The sequence below is a fragment of the Microcaecilia unicolor genome, chromosome 3 (genome assembly GCF_901765095.1).
Source record: "Microcaecilia unicolor chromosome 3, aMicUni1.1, whole genome shotgun sequence".
Classification (NCBI taxonomy): Eukaryota; Metazoa; Chordata; class Amphibia; order Gymnophiona; family Siphonopidae; genus Microcaecilia; species Microcaecilia unicolor.
The window spans coordinates 140245267-140263909 of NC_044033.1; the positions used below are offsets into that span (position 1 = coordinate 140245267).

Genomic DNA, 18643 nt, shown 5'->3' on the forward strand with positions numbered 1-18643 from the left:
CCAGGCTTCTCCCCAACCGGCACTTGAAATTAGTGTTTAATCTTGCTATGCTTTTTATTGCGAGCCATCTCCAGTGGGAAGGTAAGATTCAGAGGACTCAGTATTCAAAAAAATCTGCAAATAGTTTGCTGGTAGGATACTGCAATTTCACCATTTATCGGGGCTCGGTATGGCGCTTCAGGCTGATGCGTCCATCTTGGGATATCACCGGAAGCCTCCCAACCCCTTTTTTTAATAAAGGCAGCTGATATATGCTGCTAGGCAGCTAACTATACTTAACTGTTTACATCTAGCCTACAGTTCTTGCTGCCTTCCAGAGCTGCTATAGCTCATGTTGTGTTACTGTGATGTGTGCAGATAACGCTCAGCCAATCAGCATGGATAAGTAAAGCATACTTAACTTTTATTAAAATACAGGAATACATTGGTTTCTACTTACAGGCACAGCATAGTTACAGTTCCCAAATGGTCAGAGAAGATACCATCAAGCACAACATACCTCAAATCCCTCTCTCTGCACAGTTCCAGAACAAGAGGCTTGAGGAGGCCTAAAGCAACAAGGTGAAATGCAAAATGCACACCAAAGACAGTAAAAGTCATACTTTTCATTCTGCACATCCCTAAGATGGCCATCAGCCAAATGTAAGGGTGAGAGTGAAAAAAACTGCTTGCAGACCACTAGCCCCTCTGGACAATGACGCCCTCTCTCTCTGGATTGGTTGTTCATGCCTTGAGATTGCTTATTATAGTGAAACTCTGACCATAGTTGTTGTGGTTGACTCATACACTTTTGAATCTTCATTGACGATAAAAAGCTGTTTGCTTTTTTTTATGCTTGTCACGTTTTGGGGTGGATCCATTGAAATTAAATACTCTGTGGAGTCTTAACAGTGTTTTGTGTGAAAGGGTTTTTTATGCCGATGAAGAGATTTGACCCTGTTTAAGTCCTTTCTACCCAGTAAATGGGTGCTGAGGCTTTTTCCCTTTCATACTTTTTTGTACTCTACAGAGGTATATATAATATATAAATAATATTTTGCATATTTATGAGAGAAGGTACCAAATGTGACTGATGTATATACTCTCTCTTCCTCTCTATTTCTCTCTCTTTCTCTCTATTTCTGAACAAGGTTACATATTACTAACAGATCAGCAATTTCATGCTTGAGTTCTTTCATTACCCTTGGATGTATGCCATCCAGTCCAGATGATTTACTACTCTTTAATTGGTCGATTTGGCTCAGTACGTCTTCCAAGTTCACTGAGATTTCTTTCAGTTTCTCCGCATCATCACCCTTGAAAACCATTTCTGCTATAGGTAGATCTCTTACATCTTCTTCCATAAAGACAGAAGCAAAGAATTAATTGAATTTCTCCACTATGGCCTTGTACTCCCTGAGTGCCCCCTTTGCTCCTTCATGATCTAACGGTCCCATGGATTCCCTTGCAGGCTTTCTGCTTCTGATGTACCTGAAAAAAGTTGTTACTGTGTAAATATTTGGAAAGTATGCTAACAGAATTAGCCACGCTAAATGCTAAGAAGCCCGTTTTATACCTATAGGCTTCTTAGCATTAGAACATTCTAAATTAGTGCCTGCTAAGATAGTAGAATATACAATAATACAATTTCATACAATAATGCAATTCCATGCAGTAATACAATGCCTAGACAACTGCCTAACTAATAAAATCGCGTTTCTACACTGGCTAGGTTGGAGAGCTTTTCATCTCTCAACCACACTTTTGAGTATTTCCATAACAACCATTCATCCTTTCATAGCTCATTTCCACTACGTCACGGATTCACTTTATTTAAAAAATTAGGGGGTTTACTGCTTTAGACGTCCACTGGTTCTGTCATGTCCCCTCCGATGTTTTTAGTTTTATACATATGGGATACATATATTTTGTACAAAATTATCTACATTTTTAGTACTCTCGTGTCACGTCATCGTGACGTCACATCCCCTGTTTTTCACGCACTTTTTCTTTTAAAAGTGGGTCGTCTGACAGCTGTTTTCAACGCTGTTCACTACATTGCCTGCCTACAATTCATGCATACTTTTATAACGACGGTCTTTTTAAAGATAAGATTCACGTGTGACATAGTTTGCTCTGAGTTATTTTTACATGTATTGTTATATCTTGGCTTCTACAACGATCGTGTCAAATATTTTTTCCCCTCTTTTTTCACAGTGCATTGCTGACTGCTACAGCACCGGTCTTTGGTCTACACTATTACTAGTGCCTACATTGTTGCTTATAACTGGCACATACGTTCATTTGTATCTTGTTTTTGGCCAAAAGGGTTTCATCACATTTTCGTCCACAGTTTTGTTGTGTACGATGGTGCAGCACATACTCTCTTTTTTTTTCTAGTCCGCTTTTTCCTACCGTCCCATGTTTTCATTTAGATGTCCGGTTTGTTCGCCCCACTGTGTCCTGCACAGCTCGGTAGCTTTTATTCACTCTTTTCATTTTTGTACTTCAGCTATCACAAATTGGTTGTTTATCTCTTAATGAAGTATACTGCCACACTGCTAAGGCACGGTTTTCCGCTCACTACTAGCGTATATATCGGCACTTAACAAAGGTACATGTTCATCATTTTCTTGTATCACATTCTTGCTTCACTCGTATGTGCAGCAGTTTTTTCCCCTATACCAGTGATGGTGAACCTTTCAGAGACTGAGTGCCCAAACAGCAACCCAAAATCTAATTATTTATCACAAAGTGCCAATAGAGCAATTTAACCTGAATAACAGAACTTTAAAAGCATTTGGCATGCTTTTGAATAACTAATGTGATTTTTGCTGTTGCAAATTAAATGATCCCAGGTTCCAATCTAATTCATGTTTAATGTGGGATAAAATGCCATAAATAAGTAAATAAATATAAACTTTTAATGTTGAGCACCTGATTCTCAAAGTGGACATATTCCAAACACTATAATGAAAATAAAATGATTTTTTTTTCTACCTTTGTTGTCTGGTGACTTTGTTTTTCTGATCATGCTGGCCCAGTATCCGATTCTGCTGCTATGTGTCTTCTGCTATGTGTCTTCTTAACTCCGTTTCCAGGGCTTCCTTTCCATTTATATCTTTACTTTCCGCCTTTCTTCTTCATTTCTTGCCCTACATCCGTAAGTAAAAACTGGGTCCTCCGCAGACTTGACTGTCCAGTTGATCCAGCTTCTGCCTATTTTCTTCATCCATGTGCAGTTTTTCTCCTCTCTTCCTTTTCCCTCATCTCATCTCCTTCCTCACTCTTCTCTTCCCTCCATCCATGTCCAGCATTTCTTCTCTCTCCCTTCCCTCCCCTCCCCTCCATCCACCCATGCCCAGTGATTCTCCTGTCCCCTGCCCCCCTCCAGTCACCCATACCCAGCGATTCTCCTCTCTCCCCTGCCTCCCCTCCAGCCACCCATGGCCAGCGATTCTCCTCGCTCCTCTGCCCCCCTCCAACCAGCCATACCCAGTGATTCTCCTGTCCCCTGCCCCCCCTCCAGCCACCTATGCCCAGCGATTCTCCTCGCTCCCCTGCCCCCCCTCCAGCCACCCAAGCCCAGTGATTCTCCTCTCTCCCCTGCCCCCCTCCATCCACCCAGGTTGTCCAGTGGATTCTTTGGGGCAGGCAGTAGCCTGCATCGCTGTTCAAAATGGCCACCGAGACTTACAAGGGCGGCCTCCAAGACTTCAGCAGAAGTCTCGCAAGGCCGCCACTGGAAGTCTCGGTGGCCATTTTTAAAGAGCGATCCGGCAGCGGGGGAGGGTCAGCGCCAGCAGCAGGCAAGCAAGACTGGGGATCTTTCCTGCCTGCCCCAAAGAATGCCTTCAGGTACTCGGAGGGACCCTGTAGCTCGGGGGAGGAATGGAGGAGAGCCGGCTTGACCTCAAGAACAACCTGCTCGTGTGAGCCGGCTCCAGCACACCACTGGGTGGAGGGGACTGCGGTGCCGGCCCGAGGAATTTTGTCCCCCTTGCACCCCTCTCTCAGCGGCCCTGGCAACGGCACGCGTGCCAACAGAGAGGGCTCTGTGTGCCGTCTCTGGCACGCATGCCATAGGTTCGCCATCACTGCCCTATACCATTCACATTTTCCCGCCATTATTGTTATTCAATTATTCATCCGGTCGTTTTGTTTCCCTCACCAGTAGCCTTTTTCAGAGTTTGTATCTCCTTAGATTTTATTGTTAATTTTTACTTTTTATTTTATTTTTTTTATTGTTTATTAATAATTTTTTACTTTTTATTTCTTCATTTTATTTATTTTTATTTATTTTTAATTTTTTTCTACTTTTCATTCAAACCATCATAATTATATATATATATATTTTCAGATCATTATAACCAATCGTCGCCATTTTCTTGGCTTTCTTTCTCATATCAAGCATACAAGTTAGTCCTTTCAGAGTTTCTCATTTTGGTACACACACACATATTTTCTTTATACTTTCACAAGGCTGTGTGGAGTTCACTCCTTTTGGGTCAAACACATACAAGTGGGTGTTCAATTTCCTATCACCAAGGCCATACGTCATGTTGATCCATGTGAGCATTTTTTCCTCTATAGATGTTACATTTGTTTTATTTTTTTTTGCTGTTTATAAGTTTGTTAAATATGGGTCAAGGTGTACTCATGCTTAATCAATACCTTTGTGTCACATTTATGTTTCATTAATCAATTCTGTTATGATATATCAATGTTCCATCAGGTCCTTCATGGAAAACCTATAAATATATGTTGCATTTATACCAGAAACAGATGGAGTATAATATACACATGTATATTTTATATATTATATTTCTCTCACTTATTTTATATATTTGTTTACTTCCATATGTTCATGTTTTCTGTTTTCATTGTGTTTTTATGTTGTAAATTTCATTTCTCTATATATTGTTTTCAATCTATAGACTCCTGATGTAGGCCTTTTGGCCGAAACACAACGTTGTGTCGAGTCATTTTATTGTTTAATAAACTTTGCTTCGTTTTTACTACTGCTGTGGTCCGGTCTTTGGGAATCCTGTTTCACATTCCCACTTCCCTCTGCTTTTGAGTTGCTCTGTGGGACACCTTGAGTTCTCCATGCTCGTGGATTCTCTTTTGGTTCTAAAAATAAAACAACCAGAGATATCAAAATACATAAATCAATACATTCTGTAAATGTTGTTATTGTTAAAAAGTAATATTAAAACACCCGAGAGGGTGAACAGCTATAATTTGAAGCAAACAAATAAATAATTACATGTGAGCATACAGATATCGTAACATAAATAATGAATAAATTAATAATGATAACATCCTCAGAGGGGTAAAACACTTACCCCCCCCCCCCCCCCCCCCCCATTTTACAAAGCTGTGCAAGGGAGAGTTAATCAACAGAGTACAAACTGTTAGCAATAAACTAAAATCGCAGAAAAAAATTTCTACAAAAGCCAATCATAAGAAATATAAAAAAGAAGTAAAAAGGTACATCGTGAAATGTCCACATTTGGCTACAGACAGGTGCTTTTTTGCAAAACATTGTACAAACGTTTTGAACATGAACAAAAGTGTAACAGCCTACCTCACTGATATTGCATTGGTAATTAATTGCAACAGTGAACACTGGTGTGAAATCCACAGTTGACTGGTCACTTGCAACACCGTCTATTTTAAAAAGATGGAGAAAGATGCAAATTAAACTAAATGGAGCAGACAAAACACATCATAAAAAAAGGAGAAAAAGAAGGGAAGAGGGAAAGAGGAAGCAAAAAAAGGGGATGGAGAAGAAAAAGAAAAAGAGAGAAAGACCAAAAATACTATAATGCCTTTGTATCGCTCCATGGTGCGTTCACACCTTGAGTATTGCGTTCAGTTCTGGTTGCCGTATATCAAAAAAGGTGTAGCGGAATTAGAAAAGGATCAAAGAAGAGCAATCAAAATGATAAAGGGGATGGAACTCCTCTCATATGAGGAAAGGCTAAAGAAGTTAGGGCTCTTCAGCTTCGAAAAGAGACGGATGAGGGGAGATATGATTGAGGTCTACAAAATCCTGAGTGGTGTAAACGAGTAGAAGTAAATCAATTTTTTACTCATTCCAAAAGTACAAAGACTAGAGGACACTCAAGGAAGTTACATGGAAATACTTTTAAAACAAATAGGAGGAAATATTTTTTCACTCAACAAATAGTTAAGCTCTGGAACTCTTTGCTGGAGGATGTGGTAACAGTGGTTAGCGTATCTGGGTTTAAAAAAGGTTTGGACAAATTCCTGGAAGAAAAGTCCATAGTTTGCTATTGAGACAGACATGAGAAGCAACTGCTTGCCCTGGGATTTGCAGTATGAAGTGCTGCCACAATTTGGGTTTCTGCCAGGTTCTTGTGACCTGACTTGGCCACTGTTTGGAAAACAGGATACTGGGCTAGATGGACCATTGGTCTGACCCAGTATGGCTACTCTTATGAGAAGGAGGGGAAGGAGGGCAGACAAGAAAACAGACAAAAAGGGAGAGAGGAAAAAAATAGAAAACCAGAAACTATAGATATCATATTTTATGACACAATTGTATTATACATCATAAGTCTGCCCCTGATGTGCCCAAACTAAATCCCCAGGGACACTTAGATGTGGTATGTGATAACTGTTTCATCTTGTTATTGTGCATATACTGCTGTACAACTTTATAAAAGGCCTTTTCTGCATCTAACAGGTTTTTCACATGAGAATTTACCCACAGAATGATTGTTGTCTTAAGCCTATCCTATCTACATAGTATAGGGGATCTTTTACTAAAGCTTAGCTCGAGTTATCTGCAGTAGTTCCCATAGGAATAAAATGGGCCCTGCCGCAGATAATTCAAGCTAAGCTTTAGTAAAAGACCCCCATAATGAGGTGTGTATGATTCAGAGAATTAGAGCTATCTAGGGTGCTTAAGCAACAATATTGTGTACCTGCCTCCATAGAGAAACTCCGATTTTCCTCCTACTAAATTCAATTGGACTGCAGAGAGGGTAAAGGTAGTTTAATAGTACAGAGGATGGTGTGATGATAAAAAACTAAAGCAGGCAATTCTACAAATGTTGTGCAGCAGGTACATGCACCTTACATGGACTAAGGGGCACCTATGTGTGGGTATCATGCATGCTAATATGCTAAACACTATTCTATAAGGCAGCACGTAAGTACCTTAGTACATACCTGCAAAGTTGGCATGTACAGGTGATGGGCGTGTCCATTATCAACATGTGTATCTTATAGAATTTTATCAACTACACACGTTGATTGGCACACTTAGGCGTGCCCGCTTAACCCTACCATTGATTCGGCATAAAAAGGCGCACCCATGTGGTTTTGTGCTAGTATTTTATACTGGAAACAGGACACTCTGAGTCTGCATCGGGGTGCCCAAAAGGAGGCGTCACTTTATAGAAGTAGGCCCTAAGTGGCTGTCATTCCTGCCTCAATTAATCCAAATTGGATACAGAAGAAGGAGTGGTTCCCTACAATGTGTTTTACCAGTTGTATATATTGTATAGGGATTAATGTAATGGCTTATTTTCAAGAGAGGATTTTTTTCATTTTGTTTATTATAGCCATCGAATATATTTTTATCTGAAGAATCAAAAATAAAAATTGGGGACTTTGGACTTGTAACCTCAATGACTGATGAAGATAACAAGTCACTGGAAAGGACAATGGGAACAGGAACACTTGGTTACATGGCCCCTGAACAGGTAACTCTGCTTTATTATGGCCTTTGAATGCAAAGTTTTATTCATTATTAGCTTCTTTTAATCATATGCAGGAATTGTCAGCCAATGCCAGCGAAGTGATTAAATTGCAATTTATTTACTCAACAGTGCTCTCATTTTTGTAATCATACAGTATACGATGCTATAATGTGGGGGTTTTTTTAATTGAACGAACTGCAATAGCATAGACAACAAAAAATCAAAATATATCCCATTTGTATATCAAGCTGATAATGTACTAATTTTGCACCAAAAAAACCCAACATTTTTGGAAACAGTATATTCTCATGTCAGATTCTTTAAGAGGTGCTAGCAGAAAGCCTCCTGTGCCTGCTCTTAGTCATTGGCTCTCTTCTTAGATTTGGATTTGGTTTGTACTTAGCTCATACCTTTCTCAGTACTTCAAGAAGAGTAACATTCCGGTACAGTAGGTACTTTTCCTCTTCCTAGAGGGCTTAAAATCTGTTTGTACCTGAGGCAGTGGATGGTTAAAGTAACTTGCCCAAGAGTACAAGGGGTGTCAATGAGATTTGAATCTGGTTTCCCTTGTTCTCAGCCGAGCCGCTGCTCGAACTAGGTGACTACTACTCTACACTCTGCTACCTGTTTAAGCTGTTCTGAATCCATAATGCAGACTTCTACATTGCAGTAGTGCACCCTATTTCTTACCCCTCAGTAACCCCTCATCCACTGTAGCCATTAGGGGCAGACTGACCATATGGACAACTGGGCAGTGCCCAAGGGTCCAGAAGCTCTTCCCCCCCCCCCCCACACACACACACAGAACAGCCCCCTGAGTCTCAGTGGGCCCTCCCCGGACCAACCTCATGGGGGCAGGAAAGAACCCCTAATTTCCTGCCTGCTGCTGTGCCCGGTGCTACAGTGTTTTCAAAATGGCTGCTAAGATTTCTTGCGACAGTCTCGCGAGAAGTCTCGGCAGCCATTTTGAAAATGGGGCAGCGCCGGGCAGAGCAGCATTAGTGGGCAGGAAAAGTGGGTTCTTTCCTGCCCCTGAAGAGACCTCTAGACCACAAGGGCCCTTCAAGGGCGGAGGAGGTGTCGGGTTTCTACTTTCTCCCTCCTGTAGTTTTCAACTCCTCCTCCTACCGCAGTCTCACTGCTTCTAATCCTTTGAAGTTCACTCCGTCTATTCTACCCGCTGCCACTCAGAGTTGCAGTCATTTACCGCCCCCCCCCCCCCCTGATAAGTCCCCCTCTTCCTTCCTTACTGACTTTGATGCCTGGCTCTCCGTTTTTCTTGAGCCCTCATCTCCATCCCTCATTCTTGGAGACTTTAACATACACGCTGACGACCCATCTGACTCTTACACTTCTCAGTTCCTCACTCTGACATCCTCCTTCAACCTCCAGCTGAGCTCCACCACCCCTACTCACCAAACTGGCCATTGTCTTGACCTCGTCCTGTCCTCTACCTGCTCACCCTCCAATTTCTGCGCCCCAGCTCTTCCTCTCTCAGATCATCACCTGATCACCTTCACACTTCATCAGCCTCCCCCTCAGTCCCGCCCAACACTAACCACTACTTTCAGGAATCTCCAGGCTGTCGACCCTCCCACCTTATCCTCTAGTATCTCTAATCTCCTCCCGGCCATCATGTCCTCCGAGTCTGTCGACAAGGCTGTCTGTACTTACAATGCCACTCTCTCCTCTGCTCTGGACACCCTTGCACCATCCATCTCCTTTCCCACAAGGCGTACTAATCCCCAGCCCTGGCTGACCCCTTGCATCCGATACCTTTGCTCCTGCATTTGAGCTGGGCGTTTTTAGTTTCCATTATCGCTAAAAAAAAAAACAAACGCCCAGCTGAAAAACGTCCATTTTTTCGAAAATACGGTCTGTCCCGCCTCTTCATGTACCCGTTTTTGGACATAGACGCCCATGGAGATAGGCGTTCGATTATGCCCCTCTGTATCTCCTACATGTATTCTCAGGCTGGGCTTGACCCTTCATATCTGTGTCACCGCTCACAGTGTAAGAGCCATGGCAGCTTCAGTAGCTCATTTCCACTTGGCCTCCATTGAAGAAATTTGCAAGGCAACAACGTGGTCTTCTAACCACAACTTCACTGCTCACTACTTTCTAGAGCAACATTCCAAGGAGGACAGTCAGTTTGGACAAGCAGTCCTGCAAAATCTTTATACTACTTGAATGTCAGCTCCGCCCTTTGGCCCTTTTATTCCACCAGGCTCACTTTCTACTTCAGTTACCAAGTTAATTGTTTACATTGGCAGCTAGTGAGTCCCACATGTGAGAATTTTATACTTACTTGCCCTCTGAGAAAACATAGTTACTTGCCTGTAGCAGGTGTACTCTGAGGACAGCAGGCATATATTCTCACATCCTTCCCACCTTCACTTGGAGTTGACTTCTTAGCTTTTAAACTGTACTGCTGTTCCCATTCTTGAGCATTGGGCAGAAAGGCACCCATGCATGTGCGGTGGGGGCACTGCCTCAAAGTTTTAAAGTGACAGTGCACTTTGGCAATGCCCACACTGGGCTCAATGGATGATGTCACCCACATGTGAGAATATATGCCTTCTGTCCTCAGAGAAACCTGCTACAGGTAAGTAACTGTGCTTTATGCCAAGCACACACACTATTTTACTCCCCTTACTTAAGCACTCCCAGAGAATACTTTGTTTTAACCTGGCTAAAAAGTACATGCTGTGGAAGCCCATTCATACCATATAAATGGCAGAGGAGGAGAATTTTCAAGCCAGTCCGTGTACCCAATTAAATCCCTATTTTCCCAGGTAAATGGTTTTGAAAATTTGCCCCTCCTTCAGTTTCTTTTTATTCAGTAAATATACCTACACTATTGTGAAAATTATTAATTGTGAACTTGATAAGTATCTTCATTAAATATTTATATCTGTTGCAACCCTTTACAGAAGATATTGAACCAGTATGAAAGTGAAGTCGATATTTATGCACTAGGATTAATACTTCATGAACTTCTTTGGATATACAAAACTGATGCTGAAAAATATGCGGTAAGTTATCTTTATTGCTTAGTGCATTACATGGAAAAAAAAGACAAGGGAGGACAATTAGACAAGCCATTTCTATACATAAAGCAGTATTTTATTCACAGATATGGGCGCTTATAAAACTGTATTCCTATTATGCACATACTGTTTCTACACATTTAACTATGACCTCAGCAGTGGCATTCCTAGGGGTGGGGTTTGTATTTATGCATGTAGCAGTCAATATTCAGCTGGCGGTAGTCAGCATTTTTTTTAAGCGCTGACCATTGCTGGCTAAGTTAGACCTGTTCATTCAATGCAGGGCTACGTCTGGGCATTTGATGGCCACCGACTCTTGCATGTGTCCCAGCCAATAATCAGCTAGGACCCATTTAAGACACTTATGCAGTCCCTGGCTGAATATCGTTCGGGACCTGAGTAAGATCATGTCAGGTCTCCCCCCCCCCCCACCTTGGCCGAAATGTCTAAACCCTGACCCAGATCCCCCCAGCAGGACAAGCCCCATCAACAAGTTCTGATCCCCCCTCAACATGACCAGACCCTCCCCCCAGAAGTTCCAACACCCCCAACATGACGAGCCCTCCTAACAAGTTCCGATCCTCCCCAATAATATCAAGTTCCGAACCCCAACATGACAACCCTCCCTCCCCATAAATTCCAGTCCTCCACCCAGATCTCCCAACATGACAAACCCTTCCCAGCAATTTCCGATCCCTCACCTAGACGCCCCCCAGCATGACAAGCCCTTCCCCAAAAGTACCACAAGACTACTGCTAGTCACAGCTGTCATGTTACAGCCAGAGCAGCCATGGGCAGTATCAAGTGAGATTCGCTTCTGAGTCAATGACCCACTTGACCACCAATTGTAATTTTGGCTGTTGAACCAAAGGGACTCATATGGTATGTTTCGTGTGTCAATTATTTCAGCCTTAACGCAGCCTACAAGGAAAACATGGCCATCATGGGTTTTATCACATGTTTTTAGTTTGCGCTTATTAAACTTTTATACCTATCCCTTCATCTGTTGCTGCTTTTGCTTTGTTGTTCTTACCTGGTACAGTAGTTACCTCTCTTCTTGCTCATTCCTTTTAAAAAAATATTGAAATGAACTAGGCCAAGGATCAGTCCTTGCAGCTTACCAATGGTTACACCCATTTCCTTGGAGAGAATGGTTTATCATTATCCTTTGTCACTTCCCAATTCATGCAGTTTATTTGTTAGTCTATGCAGAACCATGCTAAAATCCAATTACACCACATGTAGAGCTCTTCCCAATTAACTTTCAGGTTAGCCAGTCAAACAAATTGATCAGATTCGTCTGTCAAGTTTTACCATGCTGCATAGTCATTCCATTAATTTACTCTCAACCTGGGCTTAGTTTCTAGATAAAAAGGAAGTGTCACTGTGGAGCTGGTGAAAGAGGCAGACGGGCCAGGGGCAGGAGCAATGGGAGAAGAGAAACTAGATTAGAGAGTAGAGTGACTGTTCTCTGCTCTGCTCTGCTCCAGGCTCATCCCCTTACCTCCTCTTCTCTGCAAGCTGCCTGGAAGGGAGCCTTGAAGCAGAACAACTCTGCTGTTGTGGAGTCTGAAAAGAAGTGATGGATCTGCATTCCAGGCTGTTCCCCCCCCCTCCCCCTCCTAGAAATTAAGCCCTGCTCTCAACAAAGGTCAAACTAACCAGCCTGTAGTTCATACCCTCCCCCTTACTTCCACAAATACCAGTCGCCAATTCTCCAACTACTCCCAGCTTTAAAGAAGAATTGGAAAGGCAGACAGTGGAGTCACCAGGATATCCATTAGGTCCCTTAAAATCCTGAGATGTATCCCATCCAGGCTCATCACATTGTATGCTGCATCATCAGATCTTCAGAAAGCTCCGATTATGGTTAGAAGTCTGAAGTCCTCATATCCCTCTTTTAACGCTCTCTGCAGGATTACTGCATGTCATCAGACATTAATAAACAGTTTCTTCTTTAGAATCATTGTGTAAATATGAATGTTTCGACATGTAGGAGATTTAAATCCTTTGATCTTTTTTATAAGATGAAGTTTTGGGCTTGTAGGAGATAATCCTACAGAAACTCAAAAGCAAGTAAACTAACTAAGTCCCAAAACAATATTGTCTCCTCCTGCTTCTTGCTATGCTTTTCTAGTATTACTTGGTAGGCATGTACATTTTTTTGAACAGTGATGGTGCTGTTGGATGTACTTGTGGTTGCTGGTTATTGGATTTACCAATAGTCTTCTGTTCTGTCTCAGATATAAAATATTTATTGAGAGATGAATTTTGGAATTGGAGATAGGGTCCTGAACTGGTTTAAAGGCTTCTTAAAAACAAGATCATATAGAGTGAATCAAAATGGGATGCTCTCAGGATCATGGAGCAACCCTGTGGAGTTTCTCAAGGGTCCCCACTCTCCCTCACAATAGTCAACATTTTTCTTACCACCGACGTGAGACTTGCCGGTCTGTAGTTTCCCACTTCTTCCCTGTCTCCACTTTTGTGAAGAGGGACCACAATTGCTCATCTCCAATCTCACGGAACCTCTCCCGTCTCTAAAGATCTATTAAATCTTTAAGAGGTCCCGTCACGACCTCCCTGAGTTCCCTCAGTATCCTGGGATGTATCCCATCTGGCCCCATAGCTTTGTCCACCTTCAGATTCTCAAGCTGTTTATAAAATCTTCCATAAACGGTGCAGTATCCACTCCATTCCCAGATATTCCTTCGGCAGCCAACCGTGATCCTTCACCAGGATTTTCCTCTGTGACCACAGAAGAGAAGTAATTGTTTAGCACATTCGCTTTATCCTCCTCACTCTCCACATAACCATTCTCATTACCTTTCAGTCTCGCAGTTCCATTCCTATCTTTTCTCCTTTCTTCAATATATATGAAAAAGGTCTTGTCACCTCTCTTTACATCTTTAGCCATTTTTTCTTCCACTCACGCTTTTGCTAGCCGTATTTTCCTCTTCGCTTCTTTGAGTTTAATCCGATAATCTTTTCCGTGATCCTCTCGTTGCGTTCTTTTGTATTTTTTGAACAAAGCCTCTTCTGTGCTTATTTTTTCAGCTACTTGGTTGGAGAACCATATAGGCTTCCTGTTTCTCTTGTTTTTGTTTACTAACCTCGCGTAAAGATCAGTCACCACATTTATAGCAGCCTTCAGCTTTGACCACTGATGTTCCACATCTCCTACGCCTTCCCACTCCAACAGCTCCTTTTTCAGGTATTCCCCCATTTTATCAAAATCAGTACGTCTGAAATCCAGTACTTTGAGTTTTGTGCGTCCACACTCCACCTTCACCATATCATGTGATGATTACTATTACATAGGTGGGCACCCACCCAGATATTAGAAACACTTCCTCCATTCGTGAGCATTAGATCCAGCATCGACCCTTCCCTTGTGGGGTCCGTCACCATTTGTCTGAGCAAGGCACTTTGAGAGGCATCCACAATCTCCCTACTTCTTTCTGATTCCGCAGGCTGGACATTCCATTCCACATCAGACAAGTTGAAATCTCCCAAAAGTAGCACCTCCCCTTTCATACCAATCTTTTGAATATCCTCTATCAGATCCTTGTCTAGCTTCTCCATTTCTGCCGGAGGTCTGTAGATAACACCCGTGTGGATACAGGTTCCATCTTCTCTTTCCAGGACGATCCATAAAGCTTCTTCGTTTCCCCAGGTCCCCCGCAATTCAGCCACTATGATATCGTCTCTCACATACAGCACCACTCCTCCATCCCTTCGGCCCTCTCTATCCTTCCTAAAATAATTATAGCCCAGTATAGTCATATCCCATTCATGGGAATCATTGAACCACGTCTCTGTAATAGCAACAATATCCAATTTTTCTTCAAACATTAGGGCTTGCAAGTCTTTGAATCTTTTTACCTAGACTACGAGCATTTGTGCTCATTGCTTCCATCTGCATAGTGAGTTTAGGTGTTTTTCTGTGTTTAGATGACCTTTCCCTCTGCCATCAAGTTTATTCTGGGGGTGACTTTCCGAATTCCCTTGTTTCCTTTTGTCACCCCTGCCTTCTAGTTTAAATGTCTAGAAATACACTGTCTGAATTTCTCCCCAAGGATCCTTTTTCCCATCACAGAAAGATGTAGCCCATCATTTTTCCACATATTACCCCATGCCCCTATGTAACTAAAACCTTCTTCTTTACACCAAGATTCAGGCCACTTATTGAACTCCACTGTTTTGCATAGTCTTTCCTCTACCTTCCCCCCACATGGGAATTACTTCAGAAAAAGCCACAGTCCGAACCTGATGCCCCGATCCTCAGAAAGGCAAAGGCAGGGAAAGACCTAAGTATGACAATGTAGTCTGTTCTTCAAGTATGAAATACATTTTGAAATGGAAATGTCTTTAGTGCTGTTTTAAATGTTAGGTGGGAGAGTTCTGACCTTAAAGATGTTGGCATGGAATTCCATAGAGTAGGGGCTGTGACATTGAAAATCTGAGATCAGATAGTGTCTAGTCTTATAGCTTGGAAGGAAGGAAGGAATTGTTGCATGTGGGTGGAGAGCATGGGAGCGACATGGGTGTGTTTCCAGCTTTTGTGTGTAACTTATAGAATACTATCAGTTACATGCATAGCATGGCACACTTAGGTACATTCATTTAGCCTGCCATTGACCTGGCGTAAATAGCCGTGCATATCCTTAGGTACACCAATGCAGGTTTATGCTAGTATTCTGTGATTGCGTCTTGGAGCTCAGATGCAGTAATGGAATAAGCACTCCATGTTCATCATTAGGGCTTCTAGTTGGAGGCACCCTGTTATAGAATTCTCCCCCCACCAATATGTCCAAAAAATAAATTAATAAAATTAAAATCCTGCAAACAACACAAAAAGCTAAACAACATTTTTGGCCTGCATACCCCTATTAATTGGTGCTTTGTCTGTCTGTGTTTCCTCATAAAGACTTTTTGAAGGCTTCATTCCTTACAGTGGGTCCCTGTCTTTCCTTTTCTTAAACTTGGTGATCACCCCCTCCCTACTTATTTTGTTTGTCTTTTAGAATGTATACTTCAAGGAGTGGGGGCTTTCTTTTATGCGTGTTTCAATGCAAAATGTATACCTGGTAACACTATATAAATAATAATAATTTCAGGTTGGTCTAGGAATAAAATATAATAGTGTTATGTAATGTTTCTTGCAGTATTGGGATGGTATAAGGAATGGTGCATTTCCAGCTGAGTTTGTGAAACAATATCATACACAGGTAGAAGTATATTATTTCATCTAATTTTCCTTCTTTTGTATTTTTTTTTTGTATTTTTGGGGTTGTTTGTTTCTCATTTAATTCAGTCTATGTATCTTAAATCTTGCAGATTTGGTGGATGAAGAAAATGCTTTTACAGAATCCTAAAGAGAGACCATCAGCAGCTAACATATTAACATATTTGACCAATATTAATGCTGCAAAGTTCCAAAAGACAGTTTAAGAATATTATTCTACTGTATAGATCAGGAATGGAGGGCCATAACCTACTGTAGTTGGATTTCCATAAGAGTATGTATGAGATCTATTTGCATACAATGGAAGTAGTACATGCAGGTCAATCTCATGCATATTCATTGTGGAAATCTTGAAAACCTGACTGGGTTGTGGCCCTTGAAGACCGTGGTTGCCCACCCCTGGTGTGGGCCCTAGTGTGGAAGCAAGTTTTATTTTTAGTATTTTTATGAATAGTTGATTAAGTTGTATGCATATAATATGTAAATTAGTGTCAGTTATCTTGCCTACTCTGTGCAAAGGTAAAGCCTAAAGATTAGTGCAGTGGGCTGAAAACCTAGGGAACTGGGTTTGATTCCATTTGCAGCTCCTCGTGACCCGGGGCAAGTCACTTAACCCTCCATTACCCCAAGTATGAAACCTAGATTGTGAGTCCACTAGGGACAGAGAAAAGTACTTGCATATAATGTGTATGTAAACCACTTTAGTTGTACCACAGAAAGGCAGTATATCAAATCCATAATCCTTTACCCCACCCTTTAATCTGTGTAAAATCCAAACTGCACACCCTGACATCTACTTTTTCATTGTAAAATGATTGCTTTTTGTGCACTTTTGCTGCTTTCATATATTTGAATGTGTCTATCATATTGTCTTTCCCTGTTCCCTTCTAGATTATACCTATTTAAGTGTCATTTTATAGAGCATGTGGTGCAAACTCTGCACTGTTGTGATAGTCTTTCTCTGGACTTCTTCTAGTTAGTGTTCATACTTCTGGAAATGCAGCTTCCAGAACTAGAAAAAGTATTCCAAGTGAGCTATCACTGTTGTCCTGTGCAACAGCAACTTTTTTTTATACTGCTAATTGTTTCTCTGCATTTCACTCTTCTGGCTCTCATTTAATACCTTCTCACACCGTTTTGCTTTACTTCTGCAAATATGATCACTCCGGTCTCTCTCCTGTTCAAGCATATGGTCTTCTCACGCTACCTTACTGTTAGAAATATGCAATCTGTCCCTAAAATCGAGTGTAGTACCGGAAGACTGGAGGGTAGCCAATGTTACTCCGATTTTTAAGAAGGGTTCCAGAGGAGATCCGGGAAATTATAGACCGGTGAGTCTGACGTCGGTGCCGGGCAAGATGGTGGAGGCTATTATTAAGAATAAAATTGCAGAGCATATACAAAAACATGGACTGATGAGACAAAGTCAGCACGGATTTAGTGAAGGGAAGTCTTGCCTCACCAATCTAATGCATTTTTTTGAGGGGGTAAGCAAACATGTGGACAATGGGGAGCCGGTTGATATTGTATATCTGGATTTTCAGAAGGCGTTTGACAAAGTGCCGCACGAAAGACTCCTGAAGAAATTGCAGAGTCATGGAATCGGAGGTAGGGTATTATTATGGATTAAGAACTGGTTGAAAGATAGGAAGCAGAGAGTAGGATTGCGTGGCCAGTATTCTCAGTGGAGGAGGGTAGTTAGTGGGGTCCCGCAGGGGTCTGTGCTGGGTCCGTTGCTTTTTAATGTATTTATAAATGACCTAGAGATGGGAATAACTAGTGAGGTAATTAAATTCGCCGATGACACAAAATTATTCAGGGTCGTCAAGTCGCAGGAGGAATGTGAACGATTACAGGAGGACCTTGCGAGACTGGGAGAATGGGCGTGCAAGTGGCAGATGAAGTTCAATGTTGACAAGTGCAAAGTGATGCATGTGGGTAAGAGGAACCCGAATTATAGCTACGTCTTGCAAGGTTCCGCGTTAGGAGTTACGGAACAAGAAAGGGATCTGGGTGTCGTCGTCGATGATACGCTGAAACCTTCTGCTCAGTGTGCTGCTGCGGCTAGGAAAGCGAATAGAATGTTGGGTGTTATTAGGAAGGGTATGGAGTCCAGGTGTGCGGATGTTATAATGCCGTTGTATCGCTCCATGGTGCGACCGCACCTGGAATATTGTGTTCAGTACTGGTCTCCGTATCTCAAAAAAGATATAGTAGAATTGGAAAAGGTACAGCGAAGGGCGACGAAAATGATAGTGGGGATGGGACGACTTTCCTATGAAGAGAGGCTGAGAAGGCTAGGGCTTTTCAGCTTGGAGAAGAGACGGCTGAGGGGAGATATGATAGAAGTGTATAAAATAATGAGTGGAATGGATCGGGTGGATGTGAAGCGACTGTTCACACTATCCAAAAATACTAGGACTAGAGGGCATGAGTTGAAGCTACAGTGTGGTAAATTTAAAACGAATCGGAGAAAATTTTTCTTCACCCAACGTGTAATTAGACTCTGGAATTCGTTGCCGGAGAACGTGGTACGGGCGGTTAGCTTGACGGAGTTTAAAAAGGGGTTAGATAGATTCCTAAAGGACAAGTCCATAGACCGCTATTAAATGGACTTGGAAAAATTCCGC

The 18643-nt window shown here is 42.0% G+C and overlaps 1 protein-coding gene across 1 annotated transcript in view; it reads left to right on the top strand.

Annotated features, from left to right (window-relative positions):
- The window catches only part of EIF2AK2 (eukaryotic translation initiation factor 2 alpha kinase 2), a 219104-nt gene extending 202502 nt beyond the window's left edge, over positions 1-16602 (top strand). Inside the window, exons 19-22 of the mRNA XM_030196395.1 lie at positions 7578-7718; positions 10649-10750; positions 15934-15996; positions 16106-16602. Of these exons, the coding sequence (XP_030052255.1) occupies positions 7578-7718; positions 10649-10750; positions 15934-15996; positions 16106-16219 (420 nt within the window). The 3' untranslated portion in view covers positions 16220-16602. The remainder of the gene's footprint in view (positions 1-7577; positions 7719-10648; positions 10751-15933; positions 15997-16105) is intronic.
- Positions 16603-18643: the final 2041 nt, after the last annotated feature.